Source organism: Gekko japonicus, unplaced genomic scaffold (assembly GCF_001447785.1).
Source record: "Gekko japonicus isolate JY-2015 unplaced genomic scaffold, Gekko_japonicus_V1.1 scaffold505, whole genome shotgun sequence".
Taxonomy (NCBI): Eukaryota; Metazoa; Chordata; class Lepidosauria; order Squamata; family Gekkonidae; genus Gekko; species Gekko japonicus.
In genome coordinates this window covers 613,424-632,466 of record NW_015169788.1, presented here as the reverse complement: position 1 = coordinate 632,466, position 19,043 = coordinate 613,424, and the positions used below count along the sequence as shown (strand labels likewise).

General features: G+C 51.2%; 1 protein-coding gene across 1 annotated transcript in view; it reads right to left on the bottom strand.

Moving 5' to 3' along the window:
* The window catches only part of EPPK1 (epiplakin 1), a 36,386-nt gene extending 18,709 nt beyond the window's left edge, over positions 1 to 17,677 (bottom strand). The window contains 2 exon segments of the mRNA XM_015416962.1: positions 8 to 7,204; positions 8,120 to 17,677. Coding sequence (XP_015272448.1) covers positions 8 to 7,204; positions 8,120 to 17,677 — 16,755 coding nt within the window.
* Positions 17,678 to 19,043: the final 1,366 nt, after the last annotated feature.

Sequence of the window (19,043 nt, the reverse complement as noted above, 5' to 3'; positions counted from 1 at the left end):
AGCTTGCACCGAATGCAGTTTCTTTTTTTTTCTCCTCCTCTGTTCTGCTTACGATGCCGGTGACCACGGTTTCCACCTGGTCAATGGTGAGAATGCCAGTCCTGTACAGGTGCAGGATCTCTTTCCTCTTCTCTTCAGGGATGTACTTGGAATGGAGTAGGTCCCAGATGGAGACCTTCTTGCCACGGAACTCACCGACGGCTATTTCTACCATCCGGGCCTTAAGGGCCCTTTCCGTTTCACTCTGTTCTGTTGCACAACTGACACCGGAGGCGGCTTCTTTCTTTTTCTCCTCCTCTGTTCTGCTTACGATGCCGGTGACCACGGTTTCCACCTGGTCAATGGTGAGAATGCCAGTCCTGTACAGGTGCAGGATCTCTTTCCTCTTCTCTTCAGGGATGTACTTGGAATGGAGCAGGTCCCAGATGGAGACCTTCTTGCCACGGAACTCACCAACGGCTATTTCTACCATCCGGGCCTTAAGGGCCCTTTCCGTTTCACTCTGTTCTGTTGCACAGCTGACACCGGAGGCGGCTTCTTTCTTTTTCTCCTCCTCTGTTCTGCTTACGATGCCGGTGACCACGGTTTCCACCTGGTCAATGGTGAGAATGCCAGTCCTGTACAGGTGCAGGATCTCTTTCCTCTTCTCTTCAGGGATGTACTTGGAATGGAGCAGGTCCCAGATGGAGACCTTCTTGCCACGGAACTCACCAACAGCTATTTCAACCATCCGGGCCTTTAAGGATCTTTCTGTTTCACCCTGTTCTGTTGCATCAGAAGCATCGTTGTCGTCGTTTTCCTCCTCCTCCTCCTCTTCCTTCTCCTCTTCTTCCTCAAAAGATGCTGTGGCAGGTCTTGGTGTGTCTGGGCCCCTGGGATGTCCACTAACTCTGGTTGTGGTCTCGGCAAAGAGGGAAGCAAGGATTTCTGTCATCTCCCCAAGACTTATCCTGCCGTTTCTGTAGCTGATCAGAAGTTCTTCCCTTTTGTTTTGTGGGATATGCTGGGAGAAGAGCAGATCCCACAGGGAGGCTTCCTGGCCTTGGAAGTCACCAACCTGTAGGACCACAGTGTGATTCTGTAATGAGTCTTCCAAGAGTTCTGATTGCAAGATTGAGTGGGGTCCTTCCCTCCTATGCTCTTCTGCTATTTTGTTGAGGATGGTGGTGACTATGGTTTCCAGTTGGTCAATGGTGAGCATGCCAGTCTTGAACAGATCCAACAAATCCTTCCTTTTCTCCTCAGGGATGTATTCACAGTGCAATACATCCCAAAGGGAAACCTGTTGATCAAATACCTCACCAAAAGATCCCTTTAGCATGCTTGATTTCAAGGCATTCTCTGTTTCTGCCTGGCATTGTGATGCAGAAGCCGTGAATATATCTGGGGACATAACATCTCCCTTGATACTCTGCCCCACTGCAAACGGCACGCTTTCAGTTTCTGTAATAAGAGTAGTGATGCTTCTGATACTTTCTTTTACACTTACTGCTGGTGCGCCATGTCTGTGTACTACCTCCTCTGTCCTGATATTGGAGACAAACTGTGAAAAGAAAGGGTCCCACACAGAGGACTTCTGGCCTTGGATCTCACGGATGGTTACATCAATATTCTCCAGGCATAAAGTATGCCGTAGAAGGTCATAGTAGGAGGACTGCACACTTTCCCCCTCCCCTGAGATGACTGGACCACAGCTGACACTGGAGGCTGCTGCATTAATTCTTTCCTCCTCTGATCTGTTTACAATGCCAGTGACCACAGTTTCCATCTGGTCAGTGGTGAGAATGCCACTCTTGCATAGCTGCAGGAGCTCCTTCCTCTTCTCTTCAGGGATGTATTTTGAATGGATTAGATCCCACACGGAGACCTTCTGTCCACGGAACTCGCCAGCAGTTATTTCTACCATTCGGGCCCTCAAAGACTTTTCTGTTTCACCCTGTTCTGATGTGTCCTTCTCCTCTGCAAAAGATGCCACGGCAGACCCAGGTGTTTGGAGGGAACTGGGATGTCCACTAACTATGGCTGTGCTCTCAGCAAGGAGGAGTTCTGTCAGCTTCTCCACACTTAGCAGGCCTTTCCTGTAGTTGCTCAGAAGCTCCTCCCTTTTATATTCTGGGACATACTGAGAGAAGAGGAGATCCCACAGGGAGGCTTCCTGGCCTTGGAATTCACCGACATGCAGGACCACAGTGTGATTCCGTAAGGGGTCTTCCCAGGATGACGGAGCGTCTGAGAGGGAGGCTGCTTCTTTCTTTTTCTCCTCCTCTGTTCTGCTTACGATGCCGGTGACCACGGTTTCCACCTGGTCAGTGGTGAGAATGCCAGTCCTGTACAGGTGCAGGATCTCTTTCCTCTTCTCTTCAGGGATGTACTTGGAATGGAGCAGGTCCCAGATGGAGACCTTCTTGCCACGGAACTCACCAACAGTGATTTCAACCATCCGGGCCTTCAAGGCCCTTTCCTTCTCACCCCGTTCTGTTGCATCGGAAGCATCCTCCGCCTCCTCCTCTTCTGCTAAAGATGTCACAGCTGGACTAGGTGTGTCTGGGCCCCCGGACTGCATAGTCACTCTGCTTGTGGTCTCAGCAAAGAAGGAAGCAAGGATTTCTGTGAGCTCCTCGAGGCTTACTTTGCCCTTTCTGTAGTTGCTCAGAAGTTCTTCTCGTTCCTTATCTGGGACGAACTGGGAGAAGAGGGCATCCCACAGCGATAGCTGTTGGCTTTGCCACTCACCAAGGGGCACTTGGATGTGATGAGACCGCAAGGAAGTTTCCCAGTTTTCTGGCCCCGAGCGGGGGGAAAGATGGGCTTCTTCATCTGCCGCCCTCTCGTGGGATGGGCTTCTCACTTTGATGTCAAGTTTCCTATTTGTGGATTCTTTTTTCAGGACAAGAGTGGTGAGGATGGTGATCAGCCGGTCGATCGGCAGCATCCCTCTCCTGTACAGCTCCAGCAATTCTGTCCTCTTTTCCTCAGTGATGTAACTGGAGAAGAGCAGATCCCACACAAAGACTTGCTGACCTTGGTGTTCGCCTGCAGGCATGTTGGTGGCTGTGGTCTTCAAGGTTGTTTCCCAGGTTTCCTCCTGGCTTGGATGAGTCGCATCAGGTTTGAGTGGTTCTCTTTTGGGTGGACTGGGAGGTTGTTTGTGGGACTCGGTGTGTCTGGTGTTCCTTTCCTCAGTCTCAGTGACGATAGCGGTGAGGATTTGGATGACGTCCTGGAGAGTGATAGTGCCAGCTTTGTATTGCCTTAGTAGTTCCTGCCTCTTGTGCGGAGGGACGTACCTGGAGAAGAGGAGGTCCCAGACGGAGACCTCCTGGCCCTGGAAAATCCCCACGCCGACCGTGGTCTTGGCAGACTGCAAAGACTTCCGTGTGTTGTCATTTAGAGCAAAGAATAAGGAGCCCTTTTCCATCAAGTGAAGCATCAGCAAACCGGTATCCGGATCAGGGATGCATCTGAGCCGAAGCTGCATGTACGTGAGGTTTTCGTGAGTGTTGGGGTCGAAGAAGCCCTTGGTGTCATCAGTTGGATCTGAGAGGATCTGGTTCATCTCCTCATCAAAGTAGCCCCGCTTGTATGCCATCTCCACGGGGAGGCGGTGGCTATGCACAGGATCGATGATGCCCCCGGTGGCAATCTGGGCCTCCAGCAGGCGGATGCCGTGGTCTTTGACAATGAGGCCTTTGTTCATCGCCTGGAAAAGGGAGATTTTGTTCCCTGTATAGGGGTCGTTGTACCCGGTCACGGCCTTCTCTGCAGAGAGAAGCTTCTCCTGGAGCTCGGCACCCACCAGTCCGGCAGAGACGGCGTCATCGACAGAGAGTTTCTCGTTCTTCAGCGGGTCAATGATGAACCCGGTGGCGGCCTGTGCCTCCAGCAGCACCAGGGCAGTGCCTGGCGTGAGAATGCCCTTCCACATGGCCTCGTAGATGGTCATCGTCTGCATCTTGGAAGGGTCTGACTTGGATGGCACCAGCACTCCGGCAATGCAGCTGGTGCCTTCCAGGTACCTCTTCACCGAATCCATCTCTGTGATCTCCTCCACGGTCTTGGCTCCCCGCGTGAGATCAGACAGTGTGTCTCGATCAATGATTTGGGAGCTGAAGAGTTCCGAGGCAGACACTTGCCTCCTGAGACCAGGGAACTTCAAGGTGTTGCTCCTCTCTTCTGTTTCTTCAATCAGGGTGATGATTATCCGGATGAGTTCCTCAGCACTGATAGCGCCCGATCGATACATCTGCAGGAGCTCTTGCCGTTTCTCTACAGTCACATATTTGGAGAAGAGGAGCTCCCAGACGGAACGCTGGTGGCCTTGGAATTCACCTACAGGCACGTTGGCGGTCATCATCCGTAATGCCTGTTCCAGCTCTTGATCCTGCATAGCAGGGGTAGTTCCACCCGCCTGGGACAGAGTCGTCTCGCTGGCCAGACCGCTTCCTGCATCTTGGATGTGGCTTCCCTCCCTTTCTGTGAGAATGGAGGCGAGTGTGGCAATCATATCGGAAATGCTCAAGATTCCTGACTGGTACTTTGTCAACAACTCCTCTCTTTGGCTGTCTGGAATGTAGTGAGAGAAGAGGAGATCCCACAGGGAGGCTTCCTGGCCTTGGAATTCACCGACATGCAGGACCACAGTGTGATTCCGTAAGGGGTCTTCCCAGGATGACGGAGCGTCTGAGAGGGAGGTGGCTTCTTTCTTTTTCTCCTCCTCTGTTCTGCTTACGATGCCGGTGACCACGGTTTCCACCTGGTCAGTGGTGAGAATGCCAGTCCTGTACAGGTGCAGGATCTCTTTCCTCTTCTCTTCAGGGATGTACTTGGAATGGAGCAGGTCCCAGATGGAGACCTTCTTGCCACGGAACTCACCAACAGTCATTTCAACCATCCGGGCCTTCAAGGCCCTTTCCTTCTCACCCCGTTCTGTTGCATCGGAAGCATCCTCCGCCTCCTCCTCTTCTGCTAAAGATGTCACAGCTGGATTAGGTGTGTCTGGGCCCCCGGACTGCATAGTCACTCTGCTTGTGGTCTCAGCAAAGAAGGAAGCAAGGATTTCTGTGAGCTCCTCGAGGCTTACTTTGCCCTTTCTGTAGTTGCTCAGAAGTTCTTCTCGTTCCTTATCTGGGACGAACTGGGAGAAGAGGGCATCCCACAGCGATAGCTGTTGGCTTTGCCACTCACCAAGGGGCACTTGGATGTGATGAGACCGCAAGGAAGTTTCCCAGTTTTCTGGCCCCGAGCGGGGGGAAAGATGGGCTTCTTCATCTGCCGCCCTCTCGTGGGATGGGCTTCTCACTTTGATGTCAAGTTTCCTATTTGTGGATTCTTTTTTCAGGACAAGAGTGGTGAGGATGGTGATCAGCCGGTCGATCGGCAGCATCCCTCTCCTGTACAGCTCCAGCAATTCTGTCCTCTTTTCCTCAGTGATGTAACTGGAGAAGAGCAGATCCCACACAAAGACTTGCTGACCTTGGTGTTCGCCTGCAGGCATGTTGGTGGCTGTGGTCTTCAAGGTCGTTTCCCAGGTTTCCTCCTGGCTTGGATGAGTCGCATCAGGTTTGAGTGGTTCTCTTTTGGGTGGACTGGGAGGTTGTTTGTGGGACTCGGTGTGTCTGGTGTTCCTTTCCTCAGTCTCAGTGACGATAGCGGTGAGGATTTGGATGACGTCCTGGAGAGTGATAGTGCCAGCTTTGTATTGCCTTAGTAGTTCCTGCCTCTTGTGCGGAGGGACGTACCTGGAGAAGAGGAGGTCCCAGACGGAGACCTCCTGGCCCTGGAAAATCCCCACGCCGACCGTGGTCTTGGCAGACTGCAAAGACTTCCGTGTGTTGTCATTTAGAGCAAAGAATAAGGAGCCCTTTTCCATCAAGTGAAGCATCAGCAAACCGGTATCCGGATCAGGGATGCATCTGAGCCGAAGCTGCATGTACGTGAGGTTTTCGTGAGTGTTGGGGTCGAAGAAGCCCTTGGTGTCATCAGTTGGATCTGAGAGGATCTGGTTCATCTCCTCATCAAAGTAGCCCCGCTTGTATGCCATCTCCACGGGGAGGCGGTGGCTATGCACAGGATCGATGATGCCCCCGGTGGCAATCTGGGCCTCCAGCAGGCGGATGCCGTGGTCTTTGACAATGAGGCCTTTGTTCATCGCCTGGAAAAGGGAGATTTTGTTCCCTGTATAGGGGTCGTTGTACCCGGTCACGGCCTTCTCTGCAGAGAGAAGCTTCTCCTGGAGCTCGGCACCCACCAGTCCGGCAGAGACGGCGTCATCGACAGAGAGTTTCTCGTTCTTCAGCGGGTCAATGATGAACCCGGTGGCGGCCTGTGCCTCCAGCAGCACCAGGGCAGTGCCTGGCGTGAGAATGCCCTTCCACATGGCCTCGTAGATGGTCATCGTCTGCATCTTGGAAGGGTCTGACTTGGATGGCACCAGCACTCCGGCAATGCAGCTGGTGCCTTCCAGGTACCTCTTCACCGAATCCATCTCTGTGATCTCCTCCACGGTCTTGGCTCCCCGCGTGAGATCAGACAGTGTGTCTCGATCAATGATTTGGGAGCTGAAGAGTTCCGAGGCAGACACTTGCCTCCTGAGACCAGGGAACTTCAAGGTGTTGCTCCTCTCTTCTGTTTCTTCAATCAGGGTGATGATTATCCGGATGAGTTCCTCAGCACTGATAGCGCCCGATCGATACATCTGCAGGAGCTCTTGCCGTTTCTCTACAGTCACATATTTGGAGAAGAGGAGCTCCCAGACGGAACGCTGGTGGCCTTGGAATTCACCTACAGGCACGTTGGCGGTCATCATCCGTAATGCCTGTTCCAGCTCTTGATCCTGCATAGCAGGGGTAGTTCCACCCGCCTGGGACAGAGTCGTCTCGCTGGCCAGACTGCTTCCTGCATCTTGGATGTGGCTTCCCTCCCTTTCTGTGAGAATGGAGGCGAGTGTGGCAATCATATCGGAAATGCTCAAGATTCCTGACTGGTACTTTGTCAACAACTCCTCTCTTTGGCTGTCTGGAATGTAGTGAGAGAAGAGGAGATCCCACAGGGAGGCTTCCTGGCCTTGGAATTCACCGACATGCAGGACCACAGTGTGATTCCGTAAGGGGTCTTCCCAGGATGACGGAGCGTCTGAGAGGGAGGTGGCTTCTTTCTTTTTCTCCTCCTCTGTTCTGCTTACGATGCCGGTGACCACGGTTTCCACCTGGTCAGTGGTGAGAATGCCAGTCCTGTACAGGTGCAGGATCTCTTTCCTCTTCTCTTCAGGGATGTACTTGGAATGGAGCAGGTCCCAGATGGAGACCTTCTTGCCACGGAACTCACCAACAGTCATTTCAACCATCCGGGCCTTCAAGGCCCTTTCCTTCTCACCCCGTTCTGTTGCATCGGAAGCATCCTCCACCTCCTCTTCTTCTGCTAAAGATGCCATGGCTGGACTAGGTGTGTCTGGGCCCCCGGACTGCATAGTCACTCTGCTTGTGGTCTCAGCAAAGAAGGAAGCAAGGATTTCTGTGAGCTCCTCGAGGCTTACTTTGCCCTTTCTGTAGTTGCTCAGAAGTTCTTCTCGTTCCTTATCTGGGACGAACTGGGAGAAGAGGGCATCCCACAGCGATAGCTGTTGGCTTTGCCACTCACCAAGGGGCACTTGGATGTGATGAGACCGCAAGGAAGTTTCCCAGTTTTCTGGCCCCGAGCGGGGGGAAAGATGGGCTTCTTCATCTGCCGCCCTCTCGTGGGATGGGCTTCTCACTTTGATGTCAAGTTTCCTATTTGTGGATTCTTTTTTCAGGACAAGAGTGGTGAGGATGGTGATCAGCCGGTCGATCGGCAGCATCCCTCTCCTGTACAGCTCCAGCAATTCTGTCCTCTTTTCCTCAGTGATGTAACTGGAGAAGAGCAGATCCCACACAAAGACTTGCTGACCTTGGTGTTCGCCTGCAGGCATGTTGGTGGCTGTGGTCTTCAAGGTTGTTTCCCAGGTTTCCTCCTGGCTTGGATGAGTCGCATCAGGTTTGAGTGGTTCTCTTTTGGGTGGACTGGGAGGTTGTTTGTGGGACTCGGTGTGTCTGGTGTTCCTTTCCTCAGTCTCAGTGACGATAGCGGTGAGGATTTGGATGACGTCCTGGAGAGTGATAGTGCCAGCTTTGTATTGCCTTAGTAGTTCCTGCCTCTTGTGCGGAGGGACGTACCTGGAGAAGAGGAGGTCCCAGACGGAGACCTCCGGGCCCTGGAAAATCCCCACGCCGACCGTGGTCTTGGCAGACTGCAAAGACTTCCGTGTGTTGTCATTTAGAGCAAAGAATAAGGAGCCCTTTTCCATCAAGTGAAGCATCAGCAAACCGGTATCCGGATCAGGGATGCATCTGAGCCGAAGCTGCATGTACGTGAGGTTTTCGTGAGTGTTGGGGTCGAAGAAGCCCTTGGTGTCATCAGTTGGATCTGAGAGGATCTGGTTCATCTCCTCATCAAAGTAGCCCCGCTTGTATGCCATCTCCACGGGGAGGCGGTGGCTATGCACAGGATCGATGATGCCCCCGGTGGCAATCTGGGCCTCCAGCAGGCGGATGCCGTGGTCTTTGACAATGAGGCCTTTGTTCATCGCCTGGAAAAGGGAGATTTTGTTCCCTGTATAGGGGTCGTTGTACCCGGTCACGGCCTTCTCTGCAGAGAGAAGCTTCTCCTGGAGCTCGGCACCCACCAGTCCGGCAGAGACGGCGTCATCGACAGAGAGTTTCTCGTTCTTCAGCGGGTCAATGATGAACCCGGTGGCGGCCTGTGCCTCCAGCAGCACCAGGGCAGTGCCTGGCGTGAGAATGCCCTTCCACATGGCCTCGTAGATGGTCATCGTCTGCATCTTGGAAGGGTCTGACTTGGATGGCACCAGCACTCCGGCAATGCAGCTGGTGCCTTCCAGGTACCTCTTCACCGAATCCATCTCTGTGATCTCCTCCACGGTCTTGGCTCCCCGCGTGAGATCAGACAGTGTGTCTCGATCAATGATTTGGGAGCTGAAGAGTTCCGAGGCAGACACTTGCCTCCTGAGACCAGGGAACTTCAAGGTGTTGCTCCTCTCTTCTGTTTCTTCAATCAGGGTGATGATTATCCGGATGAGTTCCTCAGCACTGATAGCGCCCGATCGATACATCTGCAGGAGCTCTTGCCGTTTCTCTACAGTCACATATTTGGAGAAGAGGAGCTCCCAGACGGAACGCTGGTGGCCTTGGAATTCACCTACAGGCACGTTGGCGGTCATCATCCGTAATGCCTGTTCCAGCTCTTGATCCTGCATAGCAGGGGTAGTTCCACCCGCCTGGGACAGAGTCGTCTCGCTGGCCAGACCGCTTCCTGCATCTTGGATGTGGCTTCCCTCCCTTTCTGTGAGAATGGAGGCGAGTGTGGCAATCATATCGGAAATGCTCAAGATTCCTGACTGGTACTTTGTCAACAACTCCTCTCTTTGGCTGTCTGGAATGTAGTGAGAGAAGAGGAGATCCCACAGGGAGGCTTCCTGGCCTTGGAATTCACCGACATGCAGGACCACAGTGTGATTCCGTAAGGGGTCTTCCCAGGATGACGGAGCGTCTGAGAGGGAGGCGGCTTCTTTCTTTTTCTCCTCCTCTGTTCTGCTTACGATGCCGGTGACCACGGTTTCCACCTGGTCAATGGTGAGAATGCCAGTCCTGTACAGGTGCAGGATCTCTTTCCTCTTCTCTTCAGGGATGTACTTGGAATGGAGCAGGTCCCAGATGGAGACCTTCTTGCCACGGAACTCACCAACAGTGATTTCAACCATCCGGGCCTTCAAGGTCCTTTCCTTCTCACCCCGTTCTGTTGCATCGGAAGCATCCTCCACCTCCTCTTCTTCTGCTAAAGATGCCATGGCTGGACTAGGTGTGTCTGGGCCCCCGGAATGTATAGTCACTCTGCTTGTGGTCTCTGCAAAGAACGAAGCAAGGATTTCTGTGAGCTCCTTGAGGCTTACTTTGCCCTTTCTGTAGTTGCTCAGAAGCTCTTTTCTTTTGTCTTCTGGGATGGTCGGAGACAATAGAACATCCCACACTGAGAGATATTTGTCTGGATGACCTTCTTGTTTTATCGTCATGTTAACTGTCTGCAAGCTTTTTCCCCAGTGCTCATTGTTCTTTAAAGTGTTGTCTTCTTTGTGTGATGTTTTCCCCTCTACATTCAGGTTTGAAGTGTTTGTTATAATGGATTTAACTGTGGTGGTGATTTCCTTTAGAGTTATTTTTCCATCTTCATACTCTTCTAAAAGTTGTTGCCTTTTATATTGAGAAATGTATGTAGAGAAAAGAAGGTCCCAGAGAGAAACATCCTGGTCTTGGAATTGTCCTAAACTGACTTTTATTGTTGTAGACTTCAAAGTCTTCCTGATGTTCTCCTCTGAATCAAAGGCACCGTAGCCCTTGTCTTTTATCTGAAGCATTAATAGTCCTTTGTCTGGGTCACGTGTGCACCTTTTAATCAGCTGCATATATGTGAGGTTCTCATGGGTGTTGGGATCGAAGAAGCCCTTGGTGTCATCTGTAGGATCTGAGAGAACTTGGTTCAGATGCTCATCAAAGTAGCCCCGTTTATAAGCCACTTCAACAGGAATGCGATGACTGTTGACTGGATCAATTATACCTCCTGTTGCAATCTGAGCCTCAAGCAAGCGGATTCCATGTTCTTTAAGTATAAGATCTCTTTTCATTGCCTGGAAAAGTGAAATTCTTTTCCCTGTGTATGGGTCAGTGTATCCCGTCACAGCTTTCTCTGCGGCAAGGAGTTTGCTATGTATTTCTCCACCCACTAATCCAGTAGAGACGGCATCATCAACAGAGAGTTTCTCGTTCTTCACGGGGTCAATGATGAATCCTGTGGCAGCCTGTGCCTCCAGCAGTACTAGGGCTGTGCCTGGCCTCAGAATGCGCCTCCACATGGCCTCATAGATGGTCATCTTCTGCATCTTGGAAGGGTCTGATATGGATGGCACAAGCACTCCGGCAACGCAGCTGGTGCCTTCCAGGTATCTCCTGACTGAATCCATGTTTGCCACTTCTTGGACAGTCTGTCTTCCCTCCTCCAGCTTCTTTATTGTGTCCTGACTTATTATGTCAGCTTTGAATAATTCTGAAGCTGTAACTTGTTGCCGTAGACCTTGGAACCATATATCCCTTCTGTTTCTTTCTTTTCCTTCTATGATGTTCAGGATTTCATTTGTGATGTGTTGAAGACTAACTGAGGATCTCTGCTTGTATCTTTTTATCAACTCTTTTCTCTTTTCTTCATTGAAATAATCTGAACAAAGAAGTTCCCACACAGAGAAAGTCTGCCCTGCATATTTCCCAAGCTTTACATTCACTTTGGTGGATGACAGAATATTTTTTGTTGTGTCATCTACATAGAAGTATTCCCTTTTGTCAAGCAGCTGTAGGAGGTACATCCCTGTGTCTTTGTCTTTGACACATCTCTGAAGGAGATGAGCATATGTAATCCTTTTGTGTGTGTTGGGATCCACAAACCCTTTGATGCCGTATTCTGGATCAGAAAGTAGGACAAGGACATCTTCATCCAAATAGCCACGTTTGTAAGCTACCTGCACAGGGATGCGATGGCCATATTCAGGGTCAATGATGCCACCAGTGGCAATCTGGGCTTCCAGCAGTCTGAGAGCATAGGCTTTCTCAACGATGTTCTTCTTCATAGCCTGGAAGAGTGAAAGTTTGTTCCCTGTGGCAGGGTCAGTGTATCCAGTAACAGCTTTCTCTGCAAAAATAAGCTTCTCGTGAATTTCATCACCTACAATTCTAGCAGAGACAGCTTGGTCAACAGAGAATGTTTTCTTCTTCAGTGGGTCAGTGATGAAGCCAGTGGCTGCCTGTGCCTCTAGTAGCACGAGACCATTTTCTGGGGAGAGAAGCCCTGTCCTCATAGCTTCATAGATAGTCATCTTCTTTGATGCCACAGAGACCCCTGCTATGCAGCCAGTTCCTTCCAGGTATCGTTTCACAGGATCCTTCTGGCTAAGCTGGTTGAGAGCATGAGCCCCTTGATGATAGAGCCCATCTAGCGTTTTCTTGTCAATTATCTCTGAGTTGAACAGCTCTGCAGCTGATACCTCCCCTCTGAGGCCCTTAACCTTCAGTTTCTCCGTTCTCTGTTCTGTTTCCTCAATGGTTGTGGTGATGATGCTGATAAGACGTTCTAATGTCAGCATTTCACACTTGTACTGTCTTACCAGGTCTTTCCTCCTCTGTTCTTGAATGTATGGGGAACAGAGGAGGTCCCATATGGAGACAGTCTGGCTTTTGTACTTCCCTACGTGCATCTGGATCATTTTTGCTTGTAGAAATTGTTTCGTTGTCTCATCGATATAGAAGTACCTTTCCCCCCTTCTCACTATTTGCAGCATATACAGTCCAGTCTCTGAGTCTTGAACGCATCGTTCTAGTAGCTGGAGGTAAGTGAGGTTCTCGTGTGTGTTGGGGTCAAAAAACCCTTTGGTATCGTCTGTGGGGTCTGAAAGGATTTGGCTCATCTTTTTGTCAAAATAGCCCCGCTTGTAAGCTACCTCTACGGGGATACGGTGACTGTGAACGGGGTCAATGATGCCTCCCGTGGCGATCTGGGCCTCCAGCAGGCGGATGCCGTGGCTTCTCACAATGAGCTCTTCATTCATGGCCTCAAAGAGAGAGATCTGTTCTTTCGTGTAGGTGTGTGTTTATCCAGTCACTGCTCTTTCTGCACTCAGCAGTTTCTCATAAATTTCTCTTCCAATCAGCCCTGTTGCCATCGCTTCATCTACTGACAGTTTCTTGTTTTTCACTGGGTCAATGAGAAACCCAGTGGCAGCCTGGGCCTCTAGAAGCACCAGGGCCATTCCTGGTCTAAGGAGACCCTGCCTCATGGCCTGGTAGACACCCATCTTTTCACGGCTTGGCTGTATAAGGACTCCAGCTATGAAGTTACAGCCCTCCAGGAACTTCCTGACTGAGTCCATCTCGGTGACTTCCTGGACAGTCTTCTTTCCCTGGTGAAGTTCATCCAGAGTTTCCTTGTCTATGAGCTCTGCCTGGAAAAGGTCACTGGCTGACACCTGCTTGCGCAAACCCTTGAAGGTGAACCTCTTGCCTTGAGTTTCAGTCTCTGCAATGACCTTGGTGATGACTGTGATGATTTCCTGAAGTGCCTCAGCATCCCCCTCTTTGTAGGCCATCAGCAGCTCTCTCCGCTTGCTATTGGAGATGTACTCAGAGTTCAGTAGATCCCAGAGAGAAACCACTTGCCCTTTAAACCGCCCAATGCTGACACAAATGGTTTCTGATTTCAGCACCTCCATAATTTGCTTGTCCCCATAAAAAGCAGCGTCTTCTGAGAGAGGAAGCAGCAATAGCCCTGTTTGTGGATCTTGAATGCATCTGTCCTTCAGCTGCTGATAGGTCAGGCTCTCTTGTGTGTTGGGGTCAAAGAAGACGCAGGAGTCATCAGTGGGCTGAGAAAGAGTCTTGTGCATGTCTTCATCATAGAGACCATGCTTGTAGGCAGACTGGAGAGGAAGGTGATGGTGGTGGATGGGATCAATGACCCCTCCAGTGGCCAGCTGAGCTTCCAGCAAAGGGATGCCAGCCGCAGCAGGGATCAGCTCTTTCCTGATGGCCTGGCACACTGAGATCAGCCTGCCTGAGTAAGGGTCTCTGTAGCCTGTCAGTGCCCTCTCGGCCTGAAGCAGCTGTTCTGTAAGCTCTCTGCCCACTATGCCAGCCTTGATGGCCTCCTCTACACCGAGCCTCTGGTTTGACCCCAGGCCCATGATGGTCCCTGTGGCTGCCTGAGCTTCCAGAAGCCTTGCCCCCATGCCTGGCATGAGGACGTTTTTCTGCATGGCTTGGTAGATGCCCATTTTCTCTTTGGAAGCTTGAATGAAAACCCCTGCAATGCTCCCAGTGCCCTGCAGATATTGCTTCACGCTCTCCATCTCAGCCACTTCTTCAGCTGTCCTCCTGCCCTGCACCAGCTCTGTGAATATCTTTCCTGAAAGAATGCCGTTATCCAGGAGCCAGACAGCTGGCACTGTTCCTCTCAAGCCTTGGAAGGTGACCTGGGCTTGAGCCTTCATTTCCATTTCCTTAACGAGTCCCAAAACAAGGCTGATCAACTGCTGGAGTGATATTGCCTCAGACCTAAACTTCTCAAAGAAATCTCTTCTCTGCTCTTCAGTGAAGTAGCCAGAGTTGAGGAGCTCCCAGAGAGTAAGTCCCTTTTCCTTCACCAGGGTATCCCTGAATAGATGTTCAAGTTGCTCATCTGTGCAGACAAGAGATGCTGTTTGTGACAGGGGCAGTAGGCGGAAACCTGAGCCTTCGTCCTGCTGACACCGATCTATCAGCTGGCTGTAGGTCACCTTCTCCTTGCTGTCAAGAGTGCTGAAAGTTTTGGCATCACTGTCTGAGTGGGAAAGGATGCTGCTGAGGTTCCCATCTAAGTAGCCTTTTTTCTGGGCAAATTCTACAGGGATATAGTGGCCCCTGTGAGGATCTATTACTCCCCCAGTGGACAGCTGGGCATCTAACAGCCTCATGGCCTGTTTGTCAGGCACAAGACCCCTTTTCATGGCTTGGAAGAGTGAGATCTTCTCGCCGGTGAAAGGATCTTTGTAGCCAGTGACAGCTTCTTCTGCACGCTGCAGCTTGTCATAGAGCTCTGGACCAATGAGACCACCCTTCACTGCATCATCCAGGCAGACCTTCTGTCTGCTCACTGGATCAATGAGGAACCCAGTGGCTGCCTGTGCCTCGAGCAAGGGTACCACCACGCCTGGCAGGACGATATTTCTCCTCATGGCTTCATAGAGGCCCACTTTCTCATTGGAGGGCTTCAGAACAATTCCCCCAATGCTGCTGGTGCCGTAGAGGTATTTCCTGACTGAATCCATGCGCAGCACCTCCTCTGGGCTCACCGCTCCCTCCAGCAATCTTTCAAAGAGGTCCCGGTCAAGGATACCAGATTCCATCAACTGATAGGCAGTGACGTGGCCCCTCATGGCTGAAAATTTTATGGGGACCCACTTCTTCATCTCCTCCTCCAGCATGAGCTTGATTTGCTCTAGGGTGACCATGCATAGGTGGTAGTGATTAAATATTTCCCGTCTCTTACCCTCACTGAAGTACTCAGAGTTCAGCAGATCCCACAGAGACACCCTTTGCCCTTGGAAACGGCCATATTTTACATAGAGCCATGAGCCCCTGAAAGCCTGCTTGGTGGCATCATCGATGAATTGGCGCCTTTTGCTGTTCAGTGGCAGGAGGCAGAGGCCAGTGGAGCCTTCTGTGATGCACTTCTCCTTCAGCTGCAGGTAGGTCAGGTTCTCGTGTGTGTTGGGATCGAAGAAGCCCTTGGTGTCCTCACTGGGGTCTGAGAGGACCAGGTTCATCTTCTTGTCAAAGTAGCCCCTCTGGTAGGCGGCTTCCACTGGGAGGCGGTGGCTGTTGATGGGGTCAATGATGCCTCCAGTGGCAATTTGAGCCTCCAGGAGACGGATGGCATGCTCTCTAACGATGAGGTCCTTCATCATGGCCTGGAAGAGGGAGATCTTGTCACCAGTGTATGGGTCTGTGTAGCCAGTGACGGCTTTCTCAGCAGCGAGGAGCTTGTCATAAATCTCTGGACCAATGAGATTTGCACGCAGGGCCTCGTCCACAGAGTATTTCTTATTGGCGGCAGGGTCAATGAGGTATCCCGTGGCAGCCTGTGCCTCAAGGAGAATGAGGGATGTTCCTGGTCGCAGGAAGCCCTTTCTCTTTGCTTGGTAGATGCTGATTCGCTCCTCAGAGTCAGGCAGGATTAAGCCACTAATGCTGCCAGTCCCTTCCAAGTACTTTTTGACCGGGCCCATGCCAACAACATCTTTGGCCAATGCTTCCCCCTGGGTTAGCTTCTCAAACAAATCTTGGTTGATGATTTTGGAACTCAGGAGTTGAGCAGGGGTCACCTTTTCCCTGAGGCCTTCAAACGTGACTCTGGAATTGGCAGCCACTTGCCGGATGGAGTCACAGATGATGTCAGCCAGTTCCTGAGTGGAGAGGCCCCCAGAGCGGAGCTGCTGGATGAGGGATCGCCTCTGCTTTCCTGTGAAGTAGTCTGAGAAAAGGAGTTTCCAGAGTGACATCTGTTTCCCCTGGAATTTGCCACAGGCCACAGACACTTCTGTGCTCTTTAGAGCAAACTGTGTCCTGTGGTCAATGAAGGAATGTGCCCCGCTGGGGTCTCCAGAAAGAGGTAGGAGGTAGAGCCCCGTGTCTGGATCAGTGACACATCTTAGCAGCAGTTCTGCATAAGACAGGGTCTCCTTGGAGTTGGGCTCAAGGAACCCGCGGATGTCATCGGTGGGACGGCAGAGGAGGGTGTGTGTGTCTCTGTCTAAAAGGCCTCGCTGGAAGGCCACCTCCACAGGAAGCCGGTGATGCGTGTGAGGATCAATAATGCCACCAGTGGCAAGCTGGGCATCGAGCAGGAAAATGCCAGGATCCCTGGGAACAAGGCCCTTCTTAATGGCTTGAAACAGAGAGACTGTCTCCCCAGTGTAGGGGTCTTTGTACCCAGTGACAGCTCTCTCCGCTGCGGACAATTTCTCATGAAGTTCTGGTCCAACGACTCCTGCCCGCACGGCAGCATCAGCAGTGAATTTTTCATTCTTTACAGGGTCAATTAAGCAGCCTGTTGCAGCTTGAGCCTGCAGGAGGGTCACCGCCGTGCCTGGAACGAGGAGGTGCTCCGTTAGAGCCTGGTAAATGCTCCTGCAGTCATTGGTTTCCAGCACAGCCACACCTGCTATGCTGCCTGTCCCTGAGAGGTACTGCTTAACAGAGTCCATTTCTGCAACTTCCTGTGCTGTGATCTCCCCGTTATGGAGGGCTTTGAAGAGGGCAGAATCAATTATTCCAGAATCCAGCAGTTCATGGCTGCACACACCCCCTCTCAGTCCAGGGAAAGATATTTTCAGTGGCAAGACAAGCAAGCCACTGGCTGGATCTGCTATGCACCTTCTCATCAGTTCCATGTAGGTAACCTTCTGGTTGCTGTTTGGGTCCCAGAAGCCCTTAGCTGCCTGATTCCCAGGATCACAAAGTAGGTTCCTAATTTCCTCACCCAGGTAGCCGTGCTCACACGCCTCCTGAAGAGAGACACGGTGGCCAGTGCTGGGCTCCATAATGCCTCCTGTGGCTATCTGGGCATCTAGGAGGTACAGGCCCTGTTCCTTTCCAATTAGATCTTTTTGGATGGCTTGGTAGAGAGAGATCTTCTCCTCCGTATAGGGGTCTACAAAGCCAGTTCTTGCTCGCTCAGCAGACAAGAGCCTTTCCTTCATCTCTAGCCCGACCAGCCCCATCCTCAGTGCCTCTGCCACAGAGAGCAGCTGCTTTCTCCTCCAGTCAATGATGCCACCCGTAGCCGCCTGCGCCTCCAGCAGAGACAATGCAAGATCCGGCTGGAGGAAATGCTCTTGCACGGCTTCATAGAGACTCATGGTCTTGGCAGAAGCCTCCACATAGACTCCTGCAATGCTTTTGGTGTCTGTGCCCACTTTTTCTTCTGCTGCAGGGGTCCTAGGCGAGAGGCAGCCCCCTGGCAGGGCTGTGGAGACATGCTGGCTCTCAGATGCAGACTCCCTCGGCTCCATTCTGGTGGGGGAACTGCTCTGGGCTCTGCTCACACAGGCAAAGGATTCTTCTGCTCCCTTCAGGAATGGCCCACGGATGTCTGCAAAGAGAGGAAAGGAAGGAAACAGGGAGTCACATGCCTCTTCTTGGTGAATAGCAGGAAGAAATCTGCATTGTTTGTTTTTAATTTTATATTTATGCCCTGCTTTTCTCCACAAGGAGGATCCAAAGCAGTTTACAATATCTTCCCCTCTCCCCCATTTTATTCTCAAAACATCCACCCAGGAAGGGAGGTTAGGCTGAGATTGACTGGCCCATGGTCACCCAGCAAACTTCTGTAGTGGAGCGGGGGCTTGAACCTGGTTCTTCTGGATTCTTCTCTGACACGCCAAAGGGGGTTCCACCGGGGGCTATTTTGTGCAATCACTCTGAACTGCAAGGCTGCCTTTGTTTTCAAGTCTCCAGGGAGGGTCTGCAGAGGAAAACTGCACTTTGGCAGATGCCAGGGGCTAAACTTTGTGTAGAGAAATGTCCTTGACCCAAGAATCCACACCAATATTTCAGTCATTGTGACTGCACTCTGTTGAAATCCATCTGTGAATTCAGAGCTGGCCAAGGGATGAGCCATCAAGTGCCAAGTACAGAGTACTTTAGGGTTTATGTATGCTAACAGCTCTGGTTTACCATCTCATCTCATACCCTGTTAGAATATCACACCTAAAGGGACAGAGACAGCTATGAGGGAGAGTAAACCTTTCATGTAAAGCAGAAAGGGATGAATGATGCCAGGGAGAGGATGGATTCTCTAAAAGGGAGATTATAAATTCTATGGACAGAGAAGAAGGTCTTTAATGGGAGAGGACAAGCCACACAGAGCTCGACATTGACCTATGGACTCCATCTTGTCCATGTGGCGAGGGACAACGGGGAGAAGTCCCAACTATGAGAACTGAGCTAATTATGAACTTTAAACTACTGAAACTTCTAGTAATAGTGGCCCATCCTATTTCAACATTGTTTAGGATAAGTATTGACTTTAGGGTAGGAAAATCTCACCTTTTCTTTGTAGCTTTGCTCAGCTTGAATGCTTGAACAAACCATGTGTATGATTTTTATTCATTGATTTAACTTTCCTATATGCTCTAAGCCTGATCTCTGGAAACACACCGTGCCTAGTCCCTCGCTTTCTGGACTGTGGTAACAGAGAGAAGAAGAATAGCTCAAAATTGCAAAGTTGTGATACATTTCCCTTTGCCTCTTGTAGGAGTGAAGAAGTTAGGTATAGCAACTAGGTGGGGCCTCCAAGTGGCAAGACAGGTACTGAGTGCTAGACACGCAACTCCACTGAGCAGGTGATACTCTCAGAATTACTAGTTGCAGTGGGTG